A 13,536-nucleotide genomic window follows, 5' to 3' on the forward strand; every position below is an offset into this window, starting at 1 on the left:
TGAAAATTGTCGATAATCTTTTTGTCGATCAACTAATAAAATAATTGATTAGTCCCTGATTTGTCAGTCATGAAATAAAATGTATATATATTTGATATATAGCCTTAGTGTTACTATTATTGACAGTGTTAAGGCTAAACTATTCTAATTTTCATCCTTTTGTATGCCACCATCATGATATTTGGGTGTTTATCTCTTTATCCTACAGTCATTAAAACATAACTCAAAAACAATACATGGCAGAATGTCTTACTTTGGTTACATGGTCCACCCTACAGACTAGAGGATCTAAATTGTGCAGTACCTTGGTACATTCATTTAACATGCATGAGGATAAACAGATATTATTGAAACTATAACTCCTCCAACTCTGGCTTTAAGATTTGAGTTCATATAAATTCACCCATGTGTTATTAGAAGACAAGTATAACAAATGTCTGTTGTGTTGTTAGAGGAAACACTGGCATTTCACACTTAGTGTCAAGAAATAATTGTGAGATGCAGCATGTGTATGAATACATGTGAATCCTGTGTATTGCTGTGTATACCCGTGCACCCGCATGCATTGGCAGGTGCTCAGCCATGTCACTGGCGCCAGGCTGTGTGATCACTTTAAAGAGCTTTCTGCTGAGTCGGTGCGCATACAAAACAGCTCCAGACGACGGCGCCTTAGTAATTAAGGCCTAAAGGAGTAGCAACAAAGCCTCCCTATCGTTTTACATTCTCGCATTTTTGCTTCAGAGCCCCGCGGCTTAATTCTTAATGCATAATGTCCTCAGGAAAATTCATGGAAGTGAAAAAAAAAACACCTTTCACATAAAAGGTCTTCTTAAAAATGATGTACCGTGCCTGTTCTCCTGCAGGTATGTGTGCATGTCTGAGTGTGTGCAAACGAAGTGTATATGTGTGTAGAAAGAGAAGGATGTAAGAGTTGACCTACCTAGTGGAAGGAGTGACCTGCATGTTTTTAGGATAATCCTCCACTCTCATTTCCTCAATAGCTCTACCCCCATTTGCTCCTCTGTCTCTTCTGACAGTAAATTGTACCACAGCTCGGTTTTTTCCCCTGTCTCCCTCACAATACTTACATTCCTTTCTTTCTACTCTTCCTATCAGCCATCGCTCCAGACTTCTCCCAGAACTTGTTGAAGGCCCAAACTCTGGCCCGACAGGGTGGCGACATTCTGATCGAATGCAAGCCCAAGATGTCTCCCCGGGGTGTGATTTCTTGGAGGAAGGGGAAGGAAGCCCTAAGAGAGAACCACAGGTACCAGGTTTCTTTGTGTAGAGCAGTAAGTGCATTGTTTGTGGGATCCCAGTTGTTTAGTTTGTCTGCTTTACTTGCAGAATTGTATTTCATCGACTTGTTATTTTATTTCCCCTACTTTATATTCATGGTGACAAACTGCAAAGAACAGAACCACAGTGTGATACAATACAATTTGAATTGCATAACACGTTCTGCACTCCACCACTTTCCACCTGCTATCTACATTTCTTCCCTCAACTCCGTTGTACTTTTCTCTCCTGGCTGTACTCAGAGCTGGTTTCTGCACTGTTTACTTGAGGTAATTGGCCGTTCCTAGACTGCGGCACTTGGATCGATTCACTGATCCATCAGCTCATTAGCAGCATGTAAGACCTGGAGGGCCATTAGAGCACAAGGCAGACGATGATCCAGGCTACCATCGAGACAAGCAAGAAGCGGGTGAAATCCCCAAAAGGACTGATCAATGGCTAGCCGTTGAACATACATTCTTGTGTGATAGTGGTGGTGACACCAGGGCAACTAGCTGGACACCTTGTTTTATTAGAAATCAGGTTAAGTGCAGATCAATGCAATACTGCTGTGTGCTGAAGAGGAGAAGAAAAAGGAAAAACAAATTTTAATCAGACAAGAAAACCAATTCTCCCCCTGAAGATACAATGCTGGTCATGCAGCAGGAGGATGTAAAATCAGTGATTGATCAGGCTTCATACTGTTTTTTCTCACAAGGCAGCACGAGGGAGATTTGCAGTTATGGTAGAATGCAGCTTCAAACAACATGGCCTTCATATCATTGTCCATTGCTGCTGTAGAAGTGAATTTGACATGTTTTCTCTGTTTCAAATGCAGTCACCTGCACAAACAGCCAATTACAGGTATAAACTGTCTACTAGTATGTCCCCATTTTCTAAAAAGGTGCTTTGATATAATTTGATGATATTTGCACTGTTGCAGTTCTCACAAGCTCGAAACAGTCAATGTGATTAAATTGGAAGGAGCCCAAACACCCTTCTTGTAGTTGTTACTTTGTCAGGAAAAGTACTAAACGTTTTTTGGAAAGCTTTAACTTTCAGCTTTCATAATCTTTTACTGTATAAAACACAGTGTGGTTTACACAAATCATGCATTGATGCCTTTCTATCTTCAGTTTGACAGCATCTTTATTTTGTGCAAGAATGTACCAGCAGGAGGCAAAGCACACCTGCCGACACATGCGGTGACGTAGTGGCGGTCCAGATTTCTCATTTGATATGGGATTAATTGTTTAACTAGCTCAGCAGCTTTTCCACACCCAACCTCTGAGATATCCATCCCCAACACAGTTGGAGTGCAGCAGGTTTAATCATGTCTCACCTCCCTCTGTCAGACAGTATGTTAAGGAAACTACTGTAAGGGTGCGACCCAGTTGTTAAAGGGGAATTTGGGTATTTTTAAACCTGGACCCTATTTTCCCATGCATTTGTGTGTCGCATATGACTAGTATCGAAAATCTTTTTGATAACACAAAGCTACGCTGTCTGTACTCACCGAACTCCTCTCTCCCCACCTGCATTCCACACAATAAACATCCATGGGTCCACACCGCTGTCTTCCTACAAGTCACTTCGCGAGATTTCAGAACGAGACTTCGCCATCTTCCCCTAATGTAGTCAGACACTTATAATAACAATCTGTGCCCGTCAGTGACAAAAACAGCACTTTCAGTGGACGGAAACTGACGGTGGGGTTACATTGCAGCCAGTTCACAGCTGCCGGTTACAGCGTTCTAGCTCAATACTGGACCAATTTAAACGATTTTTGTTCACATTAGTCACTTAGACTCCAGTTAGAAAAAATACAGAAATTCCCCTTTTAATACAGAGGCCAGGCCGAGACATTTCGGTAACAGGAGAGAGATGTTTTATTTGAGGGGGAGTAGCGGAATCAGCATCAAGATTATGTGTTGCAAAGGCCTGCTAAATATTGGACACAGCTTGCAGATTTATCATCCTCTTAAGTATTGAAAGGAAAATGCATCCATACCGCAATATCAATCTGGCCCATTATGGTGAGATTTCCCATTTGAGATTTAGAGTTACGCCGTGGCCTGAAGTGAGTGAGCTGCATACAACATGCTTTGACAATATAGTAGGAACTCTCACAAACCTGTTCCCCTGTCCCTGGCTCATTAACATTTACTTTCCTTCACATCGAAATGGGGCTGCTACCAATGCTATTATAGTGGTGGCACAACACTAATCCATCCCACTGGCTCAACTAAAATACCCATAATTCCTTCTAATCTTCTAGGGATAATGTTTTCAAGGATCTGGAGCAGGGTAGAACAGATCAACTAAGAACAAGGCAGGATCTGATTAGTTAATGAAATCACATTGCGTTGATACCTATATCAGCTCATATCCCAGGCATGAATAACAAGATAGCCTCATAACAGGGTTGCTGTGCACTTACGCAGGGAGCTATGAGGTTAACAATAAAGTGCTTACCCTAATTTAATTTCACTGCTGACCACTGCCAGCTATTGTAAAACGGATATAGGAAATAGCTCTCAGGAATATTACCTTTAGATTGAACCACTGTAAGATTGTTATGCTAAATGATATGCATTGTTTCATCATGTAATGTGAATCAATTTATAATCCTGCTACTCAAACCGCAAGAGCTTTCTGGATGTGTTGCCAATACAGAATGTGCATTGCTGGTGAATGAAATAAGCAGTACTTGTAGAATACCACTAGTTCCTAGTAATAAACTGAGTTAATTATGCAATCCTTCTTAAGTGGTTAAAATAATGTTTTTCATTTACGGCCTCTTAGTTTTTTGTTACACCATGGAGAGCCAGAGCAGGCTTTTAGATTACAGCCAGTACTCTCTTTAACACCGGCCAATGAGGTTGAGGTAAAGTGCCTGTTTACTATATCACACTGCTCAAGTTTTATGTAGCCCACAAATTCCCCCAATACCTTAATTGCTCCAGGGCAACGTTTGAGAGAGAAGGGAGCAATGTGAAAACATTTCAGACGGATAATGCTCCTTACATCTTTATCTTGCACTGTCCCTTTGTAGCTTTGCTGAGAAGGAAGTCTGACATAGGCTGCTGCACAGTTTAATGGCAAGTCTTATCCCTGTGACATCTCATATCCATAACTCTTTGTTATAGTCCATTACAAAGGAAGGCCCTCAGTTCACTTAGGAGAATATACCCCCGGCTCCACGGGGAATGGGCTCTGTAGAAGAGACTGATGTAGTTTAATTCTTACAGCCTATAAGGTGATGCAGGTCATTTTTGATCATTTTGGGAGGTCCAGGCTGCCTTCAAGGGATCTTTTAGAAAGGAGCGTTCAAGTTCCTTTCAAGTTCTACTTTCAAACCAGTTAGGTTTGAAACACCAGCTCGACCCCATTGCACTGTGCAGTTTAGAAGATAGGATGGGAACTTCTAGTGAGGATTTGCAGGGCAAGGCATTTATCAAGTAGGTAATTCATTTCTAAGGAGTCCACTGTGGTCCAGAAATCGTTCTACAACCACGATTAAAAGGCAGTATAAAAAAATGGATGGAATACAATCAGACCAAATTGGCATGACTTTTCTGACTGGTGAAATGAACTGTAGCTTGACTTTGTAAAAGAGGTGAAGCTCTTTGTGCTCTGTCAATAACACATTTCTCCCATAAGCATGGGGTGTTTATCCAGTGTAGTTACTTTCTTTTACAAATTACTCTTCCAGACAGAAATCCCAATACATGGCAATGATCATGAATACCCCTTGTCTTTTAAACTGTGGCATCAGAAAGTCTTAACAACTCCTTCACATCATGACATATTATTCTGTGTACATGAGGCGAAATGGTTATTGTTTGTTTGTAATAACTTTAATAACACCAGGCCAAATTAATTGCTAGCTCCACAAGTAATGGCTGTCTTGTTAGCTTGAGGGGATTCATTTTTTACAGAGTGATATTTTATTGATCGCTGTAGGGAATTTTTCATCATGCCTGCCCCCTCTGGGGAGATGGGAGCTGGTAGAGGCTAAGCGTTGCTTTAGGACATCTCGGCAAGGCAGATTCTTGACTTCAGTGTGACAACTGAAGGATGGGCTTTGCAACAGCTAGCCTGTCCTGCCTCTATTATTATTGTTTTTTCCCCCCATACAACACATATTAAGTGACGATCAGTGAGGGGGATTGACTCTTTATTTGACTTTGTTGTTTTCTCCAATGTGTTGTCAGGGCACTCCTGCAAGTACATAATGTACAGGTCTTGAGATGTTAAACCTCAACTAAAAAATATTTAGAAGATTTGCGTAACTTCATTGCCTTATCTGATGCTCCTAGTTTTGAGCACGTTTTGCACATTTGTATCATCACAGAAAGATTTCAATTTATTAAATGATGACACTTTGCAAGAGGTTCAATCGACACCACAAGAAGTCACACGAGATGGAAGGGGGTGTCTAATTCATGCTTGTCTGATACCTCCATTGTTCTCCCCAAAGTAAGAGTTTTTAACAGATAACAGGACAACATTGTCTTTGATTCCATTAGGACCCCTCTTCTGTATATGATAACCCATTCACGTTGACAGACAAGCCACAGTTAGACACCTACCTCAGCTTTAAATAGTAAAATTAACAGATAAAATACAGCTAGATTATGCACTATTACATCTTTCTGCTGACACTTCTTTACAAGAACAAAGATATTTAATCAGTTTTTATTTCACACTGTTTACTTCGGACAAACAAGTTAATGGAAAAACAGTGATTACTACACAAAGCATTCCAAGTAAGGAAGTAAGCAAAAACTCGGAAAGGAAAATGTGTTTTCTAAACTATACTTTAATAACAGGGGAAAAAAAGGATCAAACCTGAGTAGTAGGTATTAAAAATAAATAACTTTGTGTTTCATTATAACAAGCTAATATAAGTGACATCTGATATATATTTTATTATGAAATAAGGGCTTGAATTGAATGGTTCTGTTGGATGAATAAATCCTTTTAGCTTTTAATCGGAGCGTTCTGTGCAGCATGTGGCCAGTTTTTCCACTAAAGCAAGGGTTGTGGGGAATGCTTTTTAAGCATCCCTAGTAAATAGAATTTATCAAACCATTTATTTTGATTTTTGTAAACAAGGCGTCCGTGGATCTCACCAAACAACTTTCACTTCAATGTTTGTCTTTTTTTATCTTCTATCCTTGACTAGAAAGGGGCAAAATGAATGGCATTATGTATTTTTTCTTACAGGTTCTTTGTGCACGTTCTTTTGTACACACTGTATGCTTTTAACGACTCATCCCTCTGCTCATTTTCAACTGCGGCCATCAACATTTCTAAAGTGTAGCTTTTTAGCTTGGAAATGTCTACCCTCATGTTACTCTGCCAGTACTGAAAATAGTTCATGCTTTGTAGTTTATAATTAAACACAAATATGAGCAAGCGAGTGAAATGACAAAAAACTAAGCTCATTGATGAATTTAATTGTTGCTGTGAGATGAAACAAAGATAACTCAGCAACATAAACGGATGGACTGGAAGCATATTCACTTTATTTAAGCAGTGCCCTGTTGCTGTTGCCTATCTTTCATGTTTGGCTTCACGTCACTCAAGCACCTTATTGGCTGGCAAAGTAGAAGCAGTACTCTCTGGCAGAGGAAATCTGTCAGGCTTGACTGATGACCCCAACAGATGAAATGAGTCTTTGTAATTTGGACTCGCTGGAGTAATCTGTCATAGAGGTTCAGCTTATTACCACACAAACAGGTGGGTTGAATTTGAAATTTCACTGACATAAACAAGACTCAATTGGATACAATTCAATAACTGGTTGGGTTGGATCTTAGTAGTAGTAGTTGTTGTTTGTACTTTTTCTGTTTACTCTTTTTTGCCCAGGTTAGAAATGAACAGCTTCAGAGCTCTTAGCAGTCATTGTACGCAATATATGAATAATAACAATACTATGAACTAATTAATCTCAGTGCTGTTTTAAAAATGTGGGTTTAATTGACTTATTTTGGGCTGCAACTCTGTTGAATGTTTAAGGCACAGTTCTTTGGTTGAAATTTACACTGTATTTGCCTCCTCTCTTAAGGGTGTATTTAGTGTGTAGTGTATTCAAATAAATACCTACCATGCACGCAGTACAGCGTATGTGACAACCAGTTTCTTATATAACAGCCCAGTTTTCTGGAAATGTTACACAACATATTACATTTTAGTGTATTCATGTCTGCTGAAGCAATATTTCTAACATCACACGCTTATAAAGTATGATTAGATCTATAACATTCAGTTATTCAGAATCCCCCTTGATATCCCCTTGAACTCAAAATGAGACTTTCCTCCCATAAAGTGATCCTTCACTGTTCTTTTCAACTCAGTGCTGAGAAATCAAACCTATCTCTTCACACTGAGTCACACTATGTCACGCTAAAGAACAGGGAGCCAATTAAAATTCACTGAGATAAACTCCAGGCTAAAGTTGAAATGCTTTAGGACACTGGACTTGCTCATTTAGAATAGATTGTTATGCACTTGTTACACACACACACACACACACACACTCACATATATATATATAGACACACACTACCGGTCAAAAGTTTGGGGTCACTTAGAAATTTCCATTCCACTCCATTACAGACAGAATACCAGCTGAGATCAGTTACATTGTTTTTTCAATCAGGGCAGCAGTTTTCAGATTACATGATTGCAAAAGGGTTCTCGACTGTTGTAGAAAGAAGTGGCTGATCTTTAATGAAATATCTACATTGCCCATTATCAGCAACCATTCATCCAATGTTCCAAAGGCATAAGGACATAATGTAATCTGAAGACTGCTGCCCTGGTTAAAAAACAATGCAACTGATCTCAGAAATTTCTAAGTGACCCAAAACTTTTGACCGGTTGTGTGTGTGTGTGTGTGTGTGTGTGTGTGTGTGTGTGTGTGTGTGTGTGTGTGTGTGTGTGTGTGTATAACATGACAGCCACACAAGCTTCCACAAGTAGAGCTGTATTTCAGTTTAACTTCATTAACACTGGTACACTGTCAATTGGCCTAATGTGTTCATATATATGTTCTTTTTTTACCCACAGAGTTACTGTGTTGGATAATGGCAGCCTACGGATTTCCAATGTTACTAAAATGGATGCTGGACTCTACACATGTGTAGCCAGAAACCAGTTTGGAGTAGCCAGCAGTGCTGGCAGCCTATTGGTTAAAGGTAAATTATTTTTAGTTTATCAACCATCAGCCCTGGTTGGTTTATTGTAAATTGCAGCTGGATATTGCTTGTTTATTGTTTATTTCATCCGAAAAAGCTGTTTCCAACTGCTACACATACAGTAAATTATACAGTTAGAGCAATAATCATTTAAGACAATATCATTGTTAGACCAAACATCAACACCAATCATGTGATATATAAAACATTAACACCGTGTTAGCTTTTTGTTGTGTATTTTATGAATGTTATGTGTTAAAAACCTTTTATGTAATCCATTTGAACATCCGGACTCCTGCAGGTTTTATTTATACAGCCCTTGTAATAAACTAACACATAATTTACCATTGTCAGTATTTCGGAGGAATTATCTGGCAGTCTGCACAAGAGACGTGAGACACAACCGACTGTATTTAAAATTAACCAACACTGACCCTCACTGCACACTTGATGAATAAACAGTGAAGCAGAGTTGCTGCAAAGACTGCTCTCTTCTTACCTGACAGATATATACAGTCCAATTAGTTGATTGGCAGTGGCTGGAGGAAGCGAGACACAAGGCTCATTGCATTCATGTGCCTTAATGTTTAATTCATGCTTTTTTGCACGGTGGCTCATAGCCATGCACGGTGTGTTTAAGATTTCAATCCATTTAAATCACACACTTCTGCAGTGCAATGCATTTTCTAGGTCTTTCTAAAGAGCAGAGTCAACAACAGTTCTCTATTAAAATGCCTTTTGGTGATTCCTCTTCACAAGTTTTTTGAATTGCAAATTGGCTCGATACAGCCCCACACACACACACACACAGCCTTTTTACATGTACGAACGGAGCTGTTACACAGTGTACTGTATATTTGTATGCGTGTGTTTTTATAATATTGGTCAGGAAGGCAAATTATATATTCATTAAATTACTGTACCCAAGTACTCAAGGAACTGCACAAGCATGGTGCGTTGCAGAATAAGGTTTTAAAAACATAAAGTGATTTCATAAAATATTGCTCATTGTGAGTTTAATCTAGCCACCATTATGTTACCAGCTACTGCTTACAGGTCAGTGTATCAATAATGTTTTAACGCTGAAAGGAAACATTATTGAAAATGAATACATATTTTTACTGTTGATTAGGGCTGCAACAACTGATAATTTCCATTATTGATTACTTTGAACATTGTTTTTTTATTAATTGATGAATTGTTTAGTCTTTAAAATGTCATCACAATTTCCCATCCCATTTTCTTCTTATGTTGTTCATACAACAGTCCAAAGCACAAATATATTTAATTTATAATGATAATAAAACAAACAAAAGCAGGACATCCCGAAATTTGTTAAGCAGGAAACAGTAAACTACATATTTGTATCTTTGTAAAGCTGGCTTTGGTAATGACAAAGTAAATTATTGATCAACCAAATTATTGAATTTAATTAAAATGATTGGCAAAATTGTTGGTGATAACATTTCAAGTCAATTGAAGATGAATCAATTAATTTAGTTTTTTTAAATTGTGAATGTTGTACTTTGTACCAGGACTGTCTTCGGGATTCTGAACACTGTCTAATTAATTGCAGTTAAGTGCATTTCACCTGGCGTCTCAGGTACAAATCATTGCTAAGATTCCACCAGAGGTTGTAGCTATAAAATAAAAACAGCTTTTTATGGTAGTTTGCAATACATTGTCATTCCATAGGTTTACAGAATGAGAACCGCCATGTACGGAGCACACTGAAGGGAATCAGGGAGCCAATTTGTGGTTTTCCTTCCAGTCATACAGTAACAGGAAATGAGCATGACAGCTTAGCAATCGGAAGCAGAAAGTTTTACCCCTCTCTGGTTTTTTTTGGTGCCAAACTTTCCGAAGACTCACCTGGAATGCACTGCCATGACCAGTCAGTTCTTCTTAGTGGGTGTGAGATAAACAAGCTGGCTTGTTTTGACAGAGCTGAATATAGACCTTTACTCCTACTGACATGCTGCATTGGCTTGCCTGTCCATTAGTTGCTTATGACATGCATGCATAATTCACAGTGGACTGGTGTATGGCCTCTCAGCCTGTGCTATATTCTGTGCACCGCACTGCTGTTGAATGAGACACCCAGCCGAGTCAGACCAAAGATTATGTTGATGCGCACCACGCTGAGGATAAAATAGGATGGCTTTTTGTCTCGGCACAAACAGAGCCAAATTATAGACTCGGATCTGACCTGCTGTAATGGTTTAGTTTTTCCTTTTGTTTGTTTATTTTACTCTGTCATTGTTTAGTGATATCAGACCATACTCTGTTTTAAAACACTCAAAGAAAGAGATGCAATATAAGCTCACCGGCAGACTCAAATAATATATCTTGTTTGTCTCGCATCTGGGACAGGATTTGACGAAGGGCAGGATTTGTTTTTGAGTGTGGCATGTTTTTTGCAATTATTTCTCAATGTTCAGGGAACATATAGAAGTAAAAACAAGCTTGGTGTATTGCTATACATACAGCACACAGTCTTGGCAGTCTGAAAAAGCTATATCTATTCTGTTCCCTTTCTAACTTGCTGCTCCCTGTTTACAGAGCCAACTTTGATCACCAGTCCAGCAGGTCACCTGGACGTAACCGTAGGTGAGAGCATTGTGCTGCCCTGCCAAGTGTCTCATGACCCCACACTGGACCTCAAGTTCACCTGGTTCTTCAACGAGCAGCTCATCCACTTTGGAAGCTACTGGGCGTACTTTGAAAAAGTTGGTGGGGTAAGTGTAATAATGTCTTTAAGTCCTTTGTGTCTCTGTGTCTTCAGGGTAAGACATGAAGAAAATATGATATGTTGTAGCCAAGAACTCACACATGACCATCCCCTTCAGATCACAGTATAACTGTGTGCTTCAGAAATTATATACACACAAGTTGAGTTGTTTAAATTACCTTTGAACTCTTCAGGTTGGCAGAACTACAATTAAAGCACCAGATTATTGTATTGGCCAAGTAACATTTCTGAGATAAAAAAAACATGCACTTAATGCACTTGACAATCTGTTTCCACTTGAACATGGTGACTCTGTGCTTATGACTTTACCACTTAAAAAAGCTTTCAGCATCTGAAGACAGGCTTAATGGAAAGCCATATGTGAATAGTTACACTCTTTATAATACTCAAAATGTATTCTCTACATCACCAATTTCTATTTTAAATGAAACTGTACACATATCTTTGCCTGTCCTGCAACACATGAAGCATAGCGTAAGTTCTGGCAGGTTACGGAGTCAAGCTCGGCTATTATCTCAGCTCATAGCTGACAGTTCCTAAGCCAGCACACCAGCTGATGGCTCAGCTAATTCCCTCTTTTGATTGGATTTCCAAATAGCCTGCCCTATTTAAACTGCTTTTCCCAGCCTACCTTGCTACATCTCTGCTAGCGCTTGCAACCCACCTCCACCCCAGCTCCTCCTTTTAAATTCATGTTGTCTGACTTAATCAATGTCGTGTCTCCGTCATTGATGCTGCTCTGTTCTGTACCCTATGGGGATCCTGCACTGCTGCTCTCCCCGCTTAAGGCTTTCCATACATGCACATGGAAGGGCAGGGAGGTGTGCTCTCCCTGCCTCATGCTTTACACGTATGCACGTAGAAGTGCGGGGAGGCCCCAGAACAGAGCCATACCGCCAAATACAAATTGCAGATGAATTAATCTATTTTGACAAAGTGGTGATGACTGAACTCCTTTATTGACAAAAGTAGAAAAAAAGGATTTCATTATGCAATGCTCAGCCATGCATTACATTTGATAATACAACACCAAATAATGTTTTTCTTTTAATTAGGAAAAGCAATTATGAGGTCTTGGCTTCTTAACTACCGCTTGTTGGTTCTCTACTGCATTTGGCATGATAACAACAAAAAGAGCAATTCATTTAACCACTTGACTACTCCGCACCAAACCCATGCCGACATGTTGTGGCAGAAAGCTATTGACATATTGATGGTGGATGGTAACATTATTTAAACCTTCCTGAACGTTGTTAGCAAAACAATTTGTCAGATATTTTTCTTTTGGAGCAGACTATGACATGCTTTTCACCATTGATAGGGTCTGCTGTGAACTCATGGGGATTAGAGCTTGTATCATACATGGCAGTGAGTCTTTGGCTTATACATAAGTAGCTGCTTGAAGATTGCTGTACTGCTCCTCTAAATATATGAATCCCAGTGTTTGATTTGACTTTTTACACCCTCTGTAATATTTTTTAATATTAGAATATATAATATTTTATGTTAGGAAATCTGTAACAAAGAGATGAAATATGCCTCTTCGATCCAACACTGAGTAAACTGAAGTATCGGTTGTATGAGTTTTAAGTAGCAGAGAGTCATACATTAATACCTTGTAATATTATACCTTGAGTAAATATCAAGCAACAAGCTCATTGAGCACTGCATTACGGCTCAAAATGGAAACAAATTTGGCACAATTATATATTACTGTATAGGCTAATGTATTTTTCAAATTTACTTTTGAAATGATGAGTACTAACAGTTAAAAACCCTGCAGCAACATCATTTAAATCTGCTGGTAGAGAATATACTGTGTCCTGCAAGTGTCGAACAATAAGAAAACTGTATGCCTCCGGCAATGTAAACACATCCTGTTTTGTTGGGTTTATAACATTTTGCAACTTCAAATAGAGACATGCTCCTTACATGTTGTACGGCTAATTGTTACTGCCAGAGCAGCGGGAACACTACTGCAAGGGCTGTGATTTACAAAATGATGGGACTCATGGTGCCTGTCCAGAAAGAAATTTCCATCTAGGATTGAAAGACATTTTAAGCACACGGTATAGAAGAAACTGAAATATACTTTCCAATGGGAATAAGATGCTGAATATGTTTGGTCTGATATACGCTTAAATTACTTAAGATGAAAGGGAGGCGAAAAGGCTGACTGAGGGATGCATTGGCAAACCCCAGTGAAACACAGTCAGCGTTTTTCAGTATTGCGTATGAATATGTATAACCAGAATGTTACTGTACATCATTGTATTTTGCTCAGTTTTTTCATGTAAC

General features: G+C 39.1%; 1 protein-coding gene across 1 annotated transcript in view; it reads left to right on the forward strand.

Annotated features, from left to right (window-relative positions):
* The window catches only part of cntn3a.1 (contactin 3a, tandem duplicate 1), a 71,589-nt gene that overhangs the window by 48,043 nt on the left and 10,010 nt on the right, over positions 1-13,536 (forward strand). Inside the window, exons 11-13 of the mRNA XM_039800278.1 lie at positions 1,117-1,267; positions 8,359-8,486; positions 11,049-11,224. Coding sequence (XP_039656212.1) covers positions 1,117-1,267; positions 8,359-8,486; positions 11,049-11,224 — 455 coding nt within the window. The remainder of the gene's footprint in view (positions 1-1,116; positions 1,268-8,358; positions 8,487-11,048; positions 11,225-13,536) is intronic.

This window comes from Perca fluviatilis, chromosome 5 (assembly GCF_010015445.1).
Source record: "Perca fluviatilis chromosome 5, GENO_Pfluv_1.0, whole genome shotgun sequence".
NCBI classification, from domain to species: Eukaryota; Metazoa; Chordata; class Actinopteri; order Perciformes; family Percidae; genus Perca; species Perca fluviatilis.